This window comes from Ctenopharyngodon idella, chromosome 8 (assembly GCF_019924925.1).
Source record: "Ctenopharyngodon idella isolate HZGC_01 chromosome 8, HZGC01, whole genome shotgun sequence".
In the NCBI taxonomy this organism is placed as follows: Eukaryota; Metazoa; Chordata; class Actinopteri; order Cypriniformes; family Xenocyprididae; genus Ctenopharyngodon; species Ctenopharyngodon idella.
The window spans coordinates 7,531,828-7,543,855 of NC_067227.1; the positions used below are offsets into that span (position 1 = coordinate 7,531,828).

The 12,028-nt window shown below is 36.9% G+C and overlaps 1 protein-coding gene across 5 annotated transcripts in view; it reads left to right on the plus strand.

Moving 5' to 3' along the window:
• Window positions 1-6,733: 6,733 nt before the first annotated feature.
• Window positions 6,734-12,028, plus strand: part of pcsk5b (proprotein convertase subtilisin/kexin type 5b) — a 56,407-nt gene continuing 51,112 nt past the window's right edge. For 2 of the 5 annotated variants that reach the window (XM_051902099.1, XM_051902100.1), the window contains exons 1-3: window positions 6,737-7,293; window positions 8,951-9,055; window positions 10,116-10,259. In XM_051902099.1, the coding sequence (XP_051758059.1) occupies window positions 7,123-7,293; window positions 8,951-9,055; window positions 10,116-10,259 (420 nt within the window). In that variant the 5' untranslated portion in view covers window positions 6,737-7,122. Of the gene's footprint in view, window positions 7,294-8,950; window positions 9,056-10,115; window positions 10,260-12,028 lie in introns of all 5 variants that reach the window. The other 3 variants (XM_051902104.1, XM_051902103.1, XM_051902102.1) reach the window with 3 other exon arrangements.

The following is a 12,028-nucleotide window of genomic DNA, read 5'->3' on the forward strand; positions in this document are numbered from 1 at the left end:
AGATGGCTGCATTGACTTTGCACTTGATAAAACACAATGGACCAACACCAGCAAACGTCACGCCCCCCCCAAATCATTATTGACTTCAGAAACTTCACACTAGACTTCAAGCAGCTTGGATTCTGTGCCTCTCCAGTCTTCCTTCAGACTCTGGGACCATGATTTCAACATGAAATGCAAAATTTACTTTTATCTGAAAAGAGGACTTTCGACCACTGTTCACTGTCCAGTTCTTTTTCTCCTTAGCCCAGGTAAGATGCTTCTGACGTTGTCTCTGGTTCAGAAGTGGCTTGGTAGTCCTTTTCCTGAAGATGTCTGAGTGTGGTGACTCTTGATGTGCTGACTCCGGCTTCATTCTACTCATTGTGAAGCTCTCCCAAGTGTTTGAATCGGCTTTACTTGACAGTATTCTCAAGCTTGCGGTCATCCCTGTTGCTTGTGCACCTTTGCCTACCCAATTTCTTCCTTCCAGTCAACTTTGCATTTAATATGCTTTGATACATCACTCTGTAAACAGCCACCCCATTCAGTAATGACCTTCTGTGACTTACTCTCTTTGTGGAGGGTGTCAATGATTGTCTCCTGGACCATTGCCAAGTCAGCAGTCTTCCCCATTAGTGTGGTTTCAAAAAACAAAAGATACCCGGATTTTATACTGTAGGGATGGTCATTTAATGAAACTCAAATGTAAATATTCTAATATTTTGAGATACTGGATTTTGGACTTTCATTAGCTGTACGCTCTAATCAACAAATTTACAAAAAAAAACTTTTGAAATGTTTTACTTTACATGTAGGGAATCTAGAATATATGAAAGTTTCATTTTTTTAAATAATTTACAATAAAAAAATGAACTTTTTCACGATATTCTAATTATATGACCAGCACCTGTACATACATTTTGTAAATACGGGCTTTGGAAATGGCTAACTGACTTTATTGTGCTTTGGTTACAGTAGGTAGTTCCAGTGAGAACAACAACCACGCATATCATTTCTGCAGGCTGCATCTTACTCTGTGAGATAAACAGTCATTCTTTTCATAGCTTTTGCTGGCTCTGAGAAAATTATTTTGTTTTATTTAGTAACTTTTAGGAGGGTGTATTCATTTTTGCTACACATTTTATCACCTTGATAAAATCTTATTTTCCTGAGTAATTTTGACATGCTTCTTTGGTAATTGATTAAGCAGACTTGCTGGAACATTATATCTCTAAAGAACCCTAACATGTCTTCTAAGTAATTGAGTAATTGCTGACTTTCAGAAGTTTCAGAGGGGGTGTACTGATTTATGCTGTGCACTGTATATAAATATATATATATTTATATTTGTGTATTTAGGCAAGTGTCTAATGTAGAACTATTCATTGTAATTTTACACATGCATATGCATATGGTAACCGTTTTGTGAAGCCATAAAATACCCATGAAGGTTAAAGTGAATTAGTACATCTCACCAACATCTCCTTAATAGATTTACAGGGCAAAGGCTACAGACTTGAATTAGCTTAGGTGCTTTATCTTGTCTAAGCCGGTTCTGTTCAAGGAGTTTGAAGTGCTGTTGTGGCGCGTTTTCAATCGCTCTCATATGACAAACAACACTGTGATGCTGTATTGCTTCTGCCCTGGAGACCATTTGCAATGACATGAAGACCAAATCATTCAGTGAACCTTTTTGACTGGACGTCCCTCCATTGTCCAACACAATATTCATAGACCACTATATTGGCTAGATTTCCAAATAAAAATTGTGATCCTAAGATTCAAGATTCTAATTTGGTATGTTTTTCAATAAAAATAATTATTAAGCGTTAAAAATCAAATACAACCACTGGTGTACAGATCAAAATTTCAGTTTTCTCATGAATCCTTTAAGCGCTGGATTGTTTTTTTCTGCAATGTCTACTGACAACCACACATAACAATTTATTATATTTAAATGACTGTTTTAATCCTGTATTTGACACAATCTGGGTATTATTTATTTATTTATCAGTTGTTTTGTCCCTTAGCGTTTCGCGTGTGGTTATGAACACTAGAGGGCGCCAGCATCAGTGTTATTAAGTGTGCTTAAATGTTACTGTCAGAGTGGGGGAAAGTAACACAGTATGGTTCAGTTGTATCATTGGTGCACTATGAAACAATTCAACTAACATGATACTATAATACAAGTAGCCTATGTAAACTATATATTTTTTTTTTTAAACTTCTGTAAGGATATAATTAAGCAATATGCTATTGCTATGGGTTGTGCTATATTGAGAGTATAGAAATGGCTAAGGCTGTTAGGCACAATGTGCAGCAGCCATATTGCTTTAAAAAAAAATATTAGGGACACAAATGTTCATTTAAATATAATTTTTAAGCAAATTTTTATTTGGCATCCTTTCAACAGTCCCTACCGTAACAGAACGTTGCTAAGGAATAAAAATAATGATTCACAGTGATGTCATAGCTGTTACTTTATTGTGGAATATATTGTGACTGGAAAGTATTGACCAATGAGAAACCAAGATTGGAACTATTCTATAACATCCTCCATTTCTTTTTGCATTATTATTGAAATTAGGTCATTGTTTTTTCAAGGCCATATATATATTATAAAAATAAAGGAGGAATAAATAAACAAACAACATTTTTTTTTTTTTAAATATATTTAATCTTTCTTCTGTGAAAAGATATGTTGAAAGTCATTGGGATCCAAACAACATTGACTTTCTTTTTATAGACAAAAAAAAGAGACATTTTTCAAAATATTTGTGTGTGAAGACAGAATTATAATCCTTTTAAATTTTGCATTATGTGTTATGTCACACATCAATGAATTGTCGTCTTCATCGTATCACACTGCTCCTGTGACCTTCAGATGATAATGCAGTCTTCATGGCACTCACTATTGTGTATTTTCATCCACTTCAACATATACAGGGCTGGCCTGCAGTGTTAATTACTCTGATGCAGTGAGGCTTTGCATTAATTGATGCAGTGTTTGCATTCATTTACTTTGCTATAGCATAAAAGTGTCTGTCAGCTGAATAGCTGGCTTGCTCAGAATAATGTAGTCTCTGTGTGTGTGTGCATATAGAGGGAAAATGTTTCTAAGAATGAAGTTGTGTGTCATCCATGCTCTGATTTGCTGAGAATAACAATGATCTCCTGCCAGTGAGACCAGTGAGGGGCTCCCACATTGCCATCAGGGCCACAGAGCCCTTTTTGTGTTGCTGCTGTGTGTTTTCTGGCTGCCTGTCCCTTTCACATATGCAGGTCAATGGGCCCAGCCTGTGTGATGTTTGACTACTGTCTCATCAGCATTTAGCACATAAAATCCTCTCTGCATAAATTCAATTTAGAGAAGCTATCAAGTAATATAGTCTTGACTGCATCAACCAGGCAACTCATTTTACATGCTGCTGACCCACTTCTCTTATTGCATTTGGTGAGCAAGTGCACAAATGAATAAATGGGTTTTATGCATTAGCCACAGAACTCCTTGTCAGGTGGTCTGAGGAGTTACACCGGCAGTGTAAAACTTATTCAATGACATTAAAGGGGGCTTATATAATTAAACAATCATTTTTGTCAGTAAATTACGGTTTAGGTTTATCTCACTCATCATTAAAGGGTATTGACCCAAAATTAAAATTCTGTCCTTGTTTACTCACCTTCTTGTTGTTCAAAACTGTATGACTTTCTTTCTTCTGCAGAATATATTTTGAACAACATTTAAACGGTTTTGTCCCTTATAATTAAAGTCAATGGGGTCCAAAACATGGACATTAGATAGATAGATAGATAGATAGATAGATAGATAGATACTAATTTGGAGGGACAAAAGGGTGAGTAAATGATGACATCCATTCAAACATCTTAAGAGGGTGGACTATTGGTTTAAAAGCATCTTAAATAAAAACAAAAGGGTTTTGCAATATATTTGTAATATGTCAATCTATAATACAGTGATAAATAATGACAGTATTTTTTGTGGATGTAGCCTACTCTAAACAGAAAACAGTGAATCGTTGTCATGCGAACGCGACTTCAGTTTGCGAGTATAGCGCACAACTTTTAAAATCGGATTTTAAAACACATCGTTTACTTGCCTGAATTTACATGGTTGCAGAGAAAAACTGAGCTAAATAAGCTAAAAAAAAAAAAAAAAGGATTGGAGTGCCCATCATCATACACTAGCCTACCTGATTTTCTGTGAAATCTGTTAACTCCAACTGGCCAAAGTGACTGTCTCTGACTTTCGGCAACTAACGTTGACTCGACCAGATTATATATCAGGGCAAAAGTCGTAGCCTATGCTTTTTTAACTTAAAAAAGTAAGTTACCTGGTTGCCTTAAAATTATGAGTTCATTGAAAGTAAAAATTTGAGTTAATACAATGAAGGCGATTGATTTAATCAACAGAAACTCAAAATATTATGTTATCTGAACCAAGTTAAGCTAAGTTGATTTGACAAAAGAAAAAATGTTGTGATAGCAAATCATGAAAATAATTTTTACAGTGTATTCCAGCCTTTACTTGTAATCTAACTTTGTGTGTACTGAAACTATGAATACTTATTTGTAAAAAAAAAATAAACAGGCCTAAATAAAAAAATAAAAAAAATTACACACTTCAAGGGTTCGAGCCTTAATTAGGGGGGTCAGACCCCCCAAACCCCAATAATTCGCACCCTGGGATCATAATTATCCAGTGATTTCCGCACATTACGTTTGTTTACTCAGCTCTGAAGAGGTGATAAATAAAGGCTTAATTGCAGCAGAAGGAATGCACGCTGGTAACTGTTCTCAGAGAAAGACACTTGAAGGGGGGCGACTCGGGCTCGCAGGGTAATGGCTGTCAAGCGGAATTTGCGCCCCCCGGTAGAGAAGCGACGCGCTGAATGGGGTTGCCCGCTACCTCCGTGAGCTGGGTACTTGATTCCTCTCTAAAATCTCCGCATGTTCCCCCTTTTCTCCTCCTCCCTCGGTGCTTTAAATTGCAATCCTGCTCTCGCGCTCAATGGCGTGTTCACGGGGTGTTTTCGTTCCCCTTTCATCTCGTTTATAAGGACCGTGAGATATTCTTGTCCCTCGTCTGTTGTCGGATTTGACAGCGGCTCCATTCACGGAGAAATTGGCCGTAATTAGTGCAATTATGCTGATTCGCACTTGTACTGCAAACGGAACAGAGCGCGGAGGGATAACCAAAACAAAGATCAATCAATCATGACGTGAATGAGAGCGACGCGTAACGCTCGCCACATAATGATGCCATCAAAAGTATGTCTGGTGACGAGCGGATGCGACTGTGAGAGGAATAATTATAAGCAGCCCACCACCTTAGATCTGTAAGTCACAAGTTTATGGACAGAATGTTATGGACTCGAAGTAAACAACAAGGCAAACAATGTTTAGTTGGTATACAAATGTACAGAAAAACAATATCATACTCACAATGTGACTGGGATGTGATTCAGCTGTAAGCAGTCATGCTGAAATTCTGTGAATGTGATGTTGCTCAAAATAAAATAAAATAAAAAAAGTTAATTGGCAATATTTAATATTTCAGACCAAAATCTTGGCCAGTTTGTATAGGCCTATTGTCTCTCCGCAAAGGAAAATAGTCCCAAAATAAGCCAAAGCATCAAGCGTTGCATGTCACTTAGCAATGCACGAACTGGAACAGGCCCATTCACACCAAGAACGCCGACTGACAATGTTCTGTTTATTTTAATCATACTTCATCTATGTGTCTGCAGCTGTAAATGCACAAGTTTGTTAAAGTCGGGTGAATTCTGATTGGCTGTCAATGATTTTATTGTTCATCAGCTGGAAAAAAAATGTCCTAAAAGTGACTCCAACAATATCGTTCCATTGTGTAGTTATCATTATTGTCGTGTTGTGGACTTCCCTATTCTTACACTTTATAAATTGGTTATCATCTCTGGTATCACAAATAATAACTATAACGATTACTATATTATCATTCATATCAATGGATGATGAACATTCTGTTTATTTTAAGCACGCACTGCGGGTATGTCTTTTGCCATTTTAAATGCTCAAACTTATTAAAGCAGGATGGAGTCTGATTGGCTGTCAATGTTTTTTATCATTCATCTGTTGGAAAAAAGTCATCCTGAATGTGATTCCAACTATATCGACTTCCTTTTCACACAGATTGTTAAAACTTTATAGTTAGGCTAGTTATCGTCTTTAGTACTAAGAATTATAACTACAACGATAACTATATTAGCATCCACACCAACAGATGATAACATTCTGTTTATTTTAAGCATGCACTGCAGTTATGCCTTTTGCCATTTTAAATGCTTGAGCTCTTTAAAGTGATTGTCAAAACTTTATAGTTATTATCGTCCTTGGTGTGAATGGGCCTTAAAATGGAGTGGGGAAAAGCATCATTCTGTGTTTTCCTACTCTACTCTGGGTTTTCTGCACACTGGCGAGAGAAATCGCCAAGTAACCAAACATTGGGAAACAACCCAGTGCCGTTATATTAAATTTAAGCACCCCTATAGCTAATCAAATTTGAAGACTGGAACAAATTTAATACTTGTTATAAAACTACATTACTGGCCACAAATATACAGACAAACTAAAACTGTATAATTTGTCACTATCTTCACAGAGGTATCTGGGAATCTTATCTTTGTGATAAATGTCACAACGCAGCCGGATCTGTGTTGATGGAACGCGGTGTGTCTTTAAGACCCTGCGGATCCCCGGTAACCCCACACGGCTCGTTGTCCGTACTCTCCCGACTCTCTCTGTAGTTATTTGAGGGAGGCGCTAGAGCCATATCTCCACTTTACAAAATAAAGGCAGAAGTAACGGCACTGTCTTGAGAGAACAAATCAAGCCAAAGCTGTGCAAACAGACTCTTGCGTCTCTCTCTCTGTGGCGTCGGAGTGTGTGCGGCCGATGCGCTGCAGGCTGAAGCGTTCGGAGGCTCGTATCCAGTTTAAATCCTGCGCTCACCCTCTGTTGAGTATATGTGGAGCTCAAGCGACACTTCTATGAGAATCCCCACTGAACGGCGAGACGAAGTTTGGTTGTTTTCCTAAACCGGGGGTGCTGGGGAGAGTCGAGGAGAGAGAGAGAGGGCGAAAGATGGTTTTGAACAGCCTCCCGTGCGTCCTGGTTTCGCTGTGCTTGGTTTTTTTCTCGTCTTCTCCGTGCAAAGCTCGGATTTACACCAACCACTGGGCTGTTCGGATAGCCGGCGGACCTGAGCAAGCAGAGCATATCGCCAATAAATATGGGTATAGAAACCTGGGCCAGGTAAGTGTGTCCTGCACAAAGATGTTTAGAAGAATCTCACGTGTTATTTCATAGTATTTGCGGTCCAGTGCTCTTTCCCATGAGTTCAAGTGTGTTATCACTTTGATTGAAGTTCAAACGTCAAGGCTGGAAGCTTTACGCAAGTTTCACAAAGTTTTACATGTTGTGTTGTGATAGTTGAGAATGCTGAATTTATGTTTTGAAGATTTTAATCTTCATGAATGTGCCTGAAGACTCGTTTTTTCCAGTGATCCAGTGAACAAATAGGTCTCTTCTGACTCCCAACAACAACAGGTGTTTTTGAAACTTAACTGCTTGGATCTACTACCTTGTATCAGTCTACTATTTTCTGTTAGTTATGAATGCTAGCAAAGGTGTACTTCTGTATTTGAAAACGATAAGTTACGAACTCAAGTCACGCATGACATGCAGCCTCAGCATGATTCATGACATGTAACATTCACTGTAACATGTTACAAAGGCTAAAAAGTTCATGTTTCATACTGTATGTTTTAAGACAATTGAATATGTGATTGTCAAATATATACATAATGCAGCCTTTTACAGCCAAGTCTGGTTTTTAATTTGTCAAGTCAAGTTTTTTAGAAGTCAAGAACTGCATTATGTGGCATAAAATGCCTTGGCCTCAATTCAGTTTCATCTTCTTCCCCGGAGCAAGAAAGAGTCTTCATAATAATTTAGTTTAATAATATGTTTCGTTATCCAGTTAGTACTTTGATGGTAAAAAAAAAATGCTGGTGCATTTAAATAAATAATAGGTTAATGTAAGTTTATGGTCTTAAACTTTGCTCTTTACTGCAACAAGCCCATATGTCAGATCTGCCATGTGGTTAGAGATTTCGCCGCAACTGTGTTCAATCTCTGATTTCACAATGTGCTATCTTATCGTTCATCTGTGCTTATTGTGCCAGCTAAGAGTTCCTTCCTCAACTGTGAGGTTGTCACAAACAAAGTAACAATTTATGAAAGTTTAAACACTCCTGAACTTTCATCAGACTCATCCTGTCCTCCTGTGGGAGTCTGCTATAGGATCCTGGAATGTGAGATTGCATTTGGAGCCAGTTGTAGATTATGTGTTTGTGAACTAAAAGAAAGTATAAGATGCTATTTATAAACCCAGAAGTTTCCCCTACATCAATTTAATTTTGAAGCAGTTGCTTTATAAGCCCATTTGACTGACTGTAATCTGGCAAGGCTTATCGTTGGCTTCAAGAGTCATTGTTTTTTTATGGCAGACTTATGTATCCCTATGGAGTACAGTAGTCTGTGGAGAATGTGTCATGGCTGCCTAGTGTTTTTGCACTTGTCAAATGAATCGGTTTAGTGGAAAGTGATACAGCCTCTTGAGTAACCAATCTTCAGTCAAAGACATTCTAAATAATTAATGATATGAGCCAGTTTCAACATGTCTCTGGTGAATATTGCTGTAGCTTTTGCTTTTTTATTCATACCGATATTGTTACATATTAGATGTACCTGCCCCGATTTGCTTTTTTTAGTTACTTAGTATGGCACTGTGTTTGGATTCTCATTTCGCAGCCTGATATTTTGTGATGTGGTGGTATAATGTAGTTATTATGTGATATATCTTTGTTCGCAATGCAGTAAATTACAGTTTTGTGTGTTGTTCCTGTAGATTGGTGATCTGAAGGACTACTACCATTTCTTCCACAGCCGGACGATAAAAAGGTCGACGCTTTTCAGCAGAGGCACACACAGCTTCATCTCCATGGAGCCAAAGGTCAGGCTGTCACTATGACAACCCCACACCTGTGTGTTCTATGGTCTATATGGACTCCTGATCTTGCTCATCAATGAATAGAACTCACAGTGTATCCAAAACAACTGTTGCACAACAATGCAAAGCGAGTAAATGGTTCCGCTCATAAACAACGTTTTGTGTATTCGTCAATAATCCTGAAAAGGAGGGTTGAGTTAACACATTGTTTTGTGTTGTTTTATCCAAAAATTAAAGTTCTGTAATATTTTACTCGCCGTGTTGTTCAGAACACATTTGACTGTCTTTCTTTTGTGGAACACAAAAGGAGATACTTAGCAGTTTGTTCATGCTGCTCTTTTCCATACAGTGAAAGTGAATGGTGACCAAAAAGGGCTCCAAAAATTGCAAAAAAATTTCCTCCGTAACTCTCAAATCTCATTCACATTTGTGTATTCATTGAAATATGTTGTCAAGACATGTCTCTTCAAGTTTGACATCATTGTTTTCAAAAACCATTAGTGTCTTGGCCACAAATATACAGACAAACCAAAACTGTATATAGTGCAATAAGAAAATCGTACAAGGTTTGGAAAGACATAAAAGAAAATGAATAAAAGTGGTGAATAAAAGTTTTTGGTGAATTATCCTTTCAAAAAAAACAAAAGAATGGATATATTTCAAAAGATGGTCATATTTCACCCCAATATTGAAAGGAAAAATTAAGACATGATTTTATACATGAAGAATGTTAGTACTTTATATTAAGAATTTTTATTTTTTTTTTTCTTCCTTCATATTTCCTCATTCTCATTACTTTAATGCCAAGAAGCTTATTTTTTTCATTTTTATATTGCTGTAGTGAAATATTTTTAAAAATGTGCAATGTGTATACATCATGGTAGTGTGTGTGCCTTTATTTTATGTTGATTTTAATACTTAAAAACTGGATAGGATGTTTCTTATTACGGTTTTCCAGTAACCATCTTTGTTTTAATCAGAAGACTGTTTACAGAGAATGAATGTTATGAAAAGATGTTTGTGTTTGTTCGTTCCTAAAGGATTTCTTCTCATTCTTTTTCAGGTGGAATGGGTGCAACAGCAGGTCGTGAAGAGGAGAATAAAGCGAGATTATAAACCCTCATATCCTGGTCCTGTACAATCCAGTATGGTCCAGTCCAACTCCATTTACTTCAATGATGCTAAATGGAGCAGTATGTGGTATATAGTGAGTATTCTCAACATGTTGTAAATCGTTCTTGTGAATTCTTGAGAAATCACTGGTGAAGTCTTGATCATTGTCATGGTTTATATCATTTCCCAGTCTACTACAAAAAAATTGTGGCATTATAGTTCAAATCTTGAGTCCTTAACCAAGGTCTTACAGTGAATGATTCAATAAAGCACATCTTATTCTGAAAGGGAAAAAAAATCATGTATTCATGAAAATGTATTTACATTCTTTGCCTTAGAAATCGCTTTTCTTTTCTGCTGATGTAAGAAAAGGCACAGGGACAGGGGAAATTATTCTGTGCAATTTATTTGTGAAGCTTTTTTCACAATATATATTATTCCTTCTAATGTTAGCAAGGTAAAACTCTCTGATGAGGAAGAAACTTTGGGGTAAAAACTATTATATTATGACATTATTATCCAGTAAAATCATAGATTAACTTCAAATCCTGACAGATATGTTATTTGCTGCTTAATATTCTGTTGAATTCAGCTATACTGCCCATTACAGAATTGAAATGTGTTGCGAATGCTTTCATTAAATACAATGTTGTTCGCGTGTTGTGTTTAGTTAAGTGCCAAACCAAGCCAATCTTCTGCTTTTTAAGACCTCGTTTCACTAAATCGTAATGGCAGGTAGTAAAACTTTGGTGTTTTTAACTAAAACTAATTTGTCAGTTTGAACGCTCAAAGGAAACGATGCCTGTCACACCAGATTAGCCGAGTTTCTACAAGTGAAAGCCACCCAGAGAGATACCTCGAACTTTTAAGTGTAAGCTCTAACATAACGTCTAGCGGAGACATTTTCAGTGAGGTAATTGTACAAACAGGCTCTTGTTTTCATAGCTGTCATGTTCCTCAGCTCACGAGAGTCAGTGGTTTGGTACATCAGCACGTAAGGAATGTGAAGACATCCTTGCTTTTCGCATGGTAAACAGGCATTCAGATTTACCAGAATGTGCAAAAGGTTGCACTTTGGCTGCTACCGAAACCTTGAGGCGTAGCACACATAGCATCGGTTGTCATCACTTGCTGTCTACGACCGTATTTATAGCTTAGACCGAAACGGCGAGAGTGAACTAAGCGTTTGTTCTCTAATGGATTTGTTACAGCTCTGTCAATGGTTAATATGGCTCAGATAACATTAATACTTTGACCTGAATGCATCCATTTGGCTCGGGTTTCACTTGTTGACCTGTGAGTTGTACTTTGGGAGCAAATAAACTTGACTTTCCAGGATGGGGTCTAATTCCAACTCTAGGCCCAATGAAACTGTACATTTAGTTCCATGTGACGCATGTAATAACAGTGTCTGAGATACACAAGGAAAAGATGCAGTAATTTACAGAGATAGGTTTTAAAAATAACGTTTGCTTTTTACCACGTGCTTGGGATCTTTTCCAAAAATAGCCAGGATTTTACTCTTTTACTGCTTCAGACACCATTGAGCTATAGAAATCGTGGGAGACGTGGGTTTGAATCCACCCTGTACTTTTTTTAATCTATAGTAATTTTCAGAAGCCTTAAATTTAATTTACATTTGCAAATGTAAGCACTAAATTTATTCATGGCGATTCTCCAAAAACACTTTCTATACTCAAGTTCAAAAGTTTGGTGTCAGTTAGAGTTTTTAATGTTTTTTTTTTTTTTTTTTTTTTAAAGAAGGCTGCAATTATTTGATCAAAAATGTACTTTTTTTATATTTATATAATTTGAATGTATTTTAAAATGTCATTTATTCCTGTGATGGCAAAGCTGAATTTT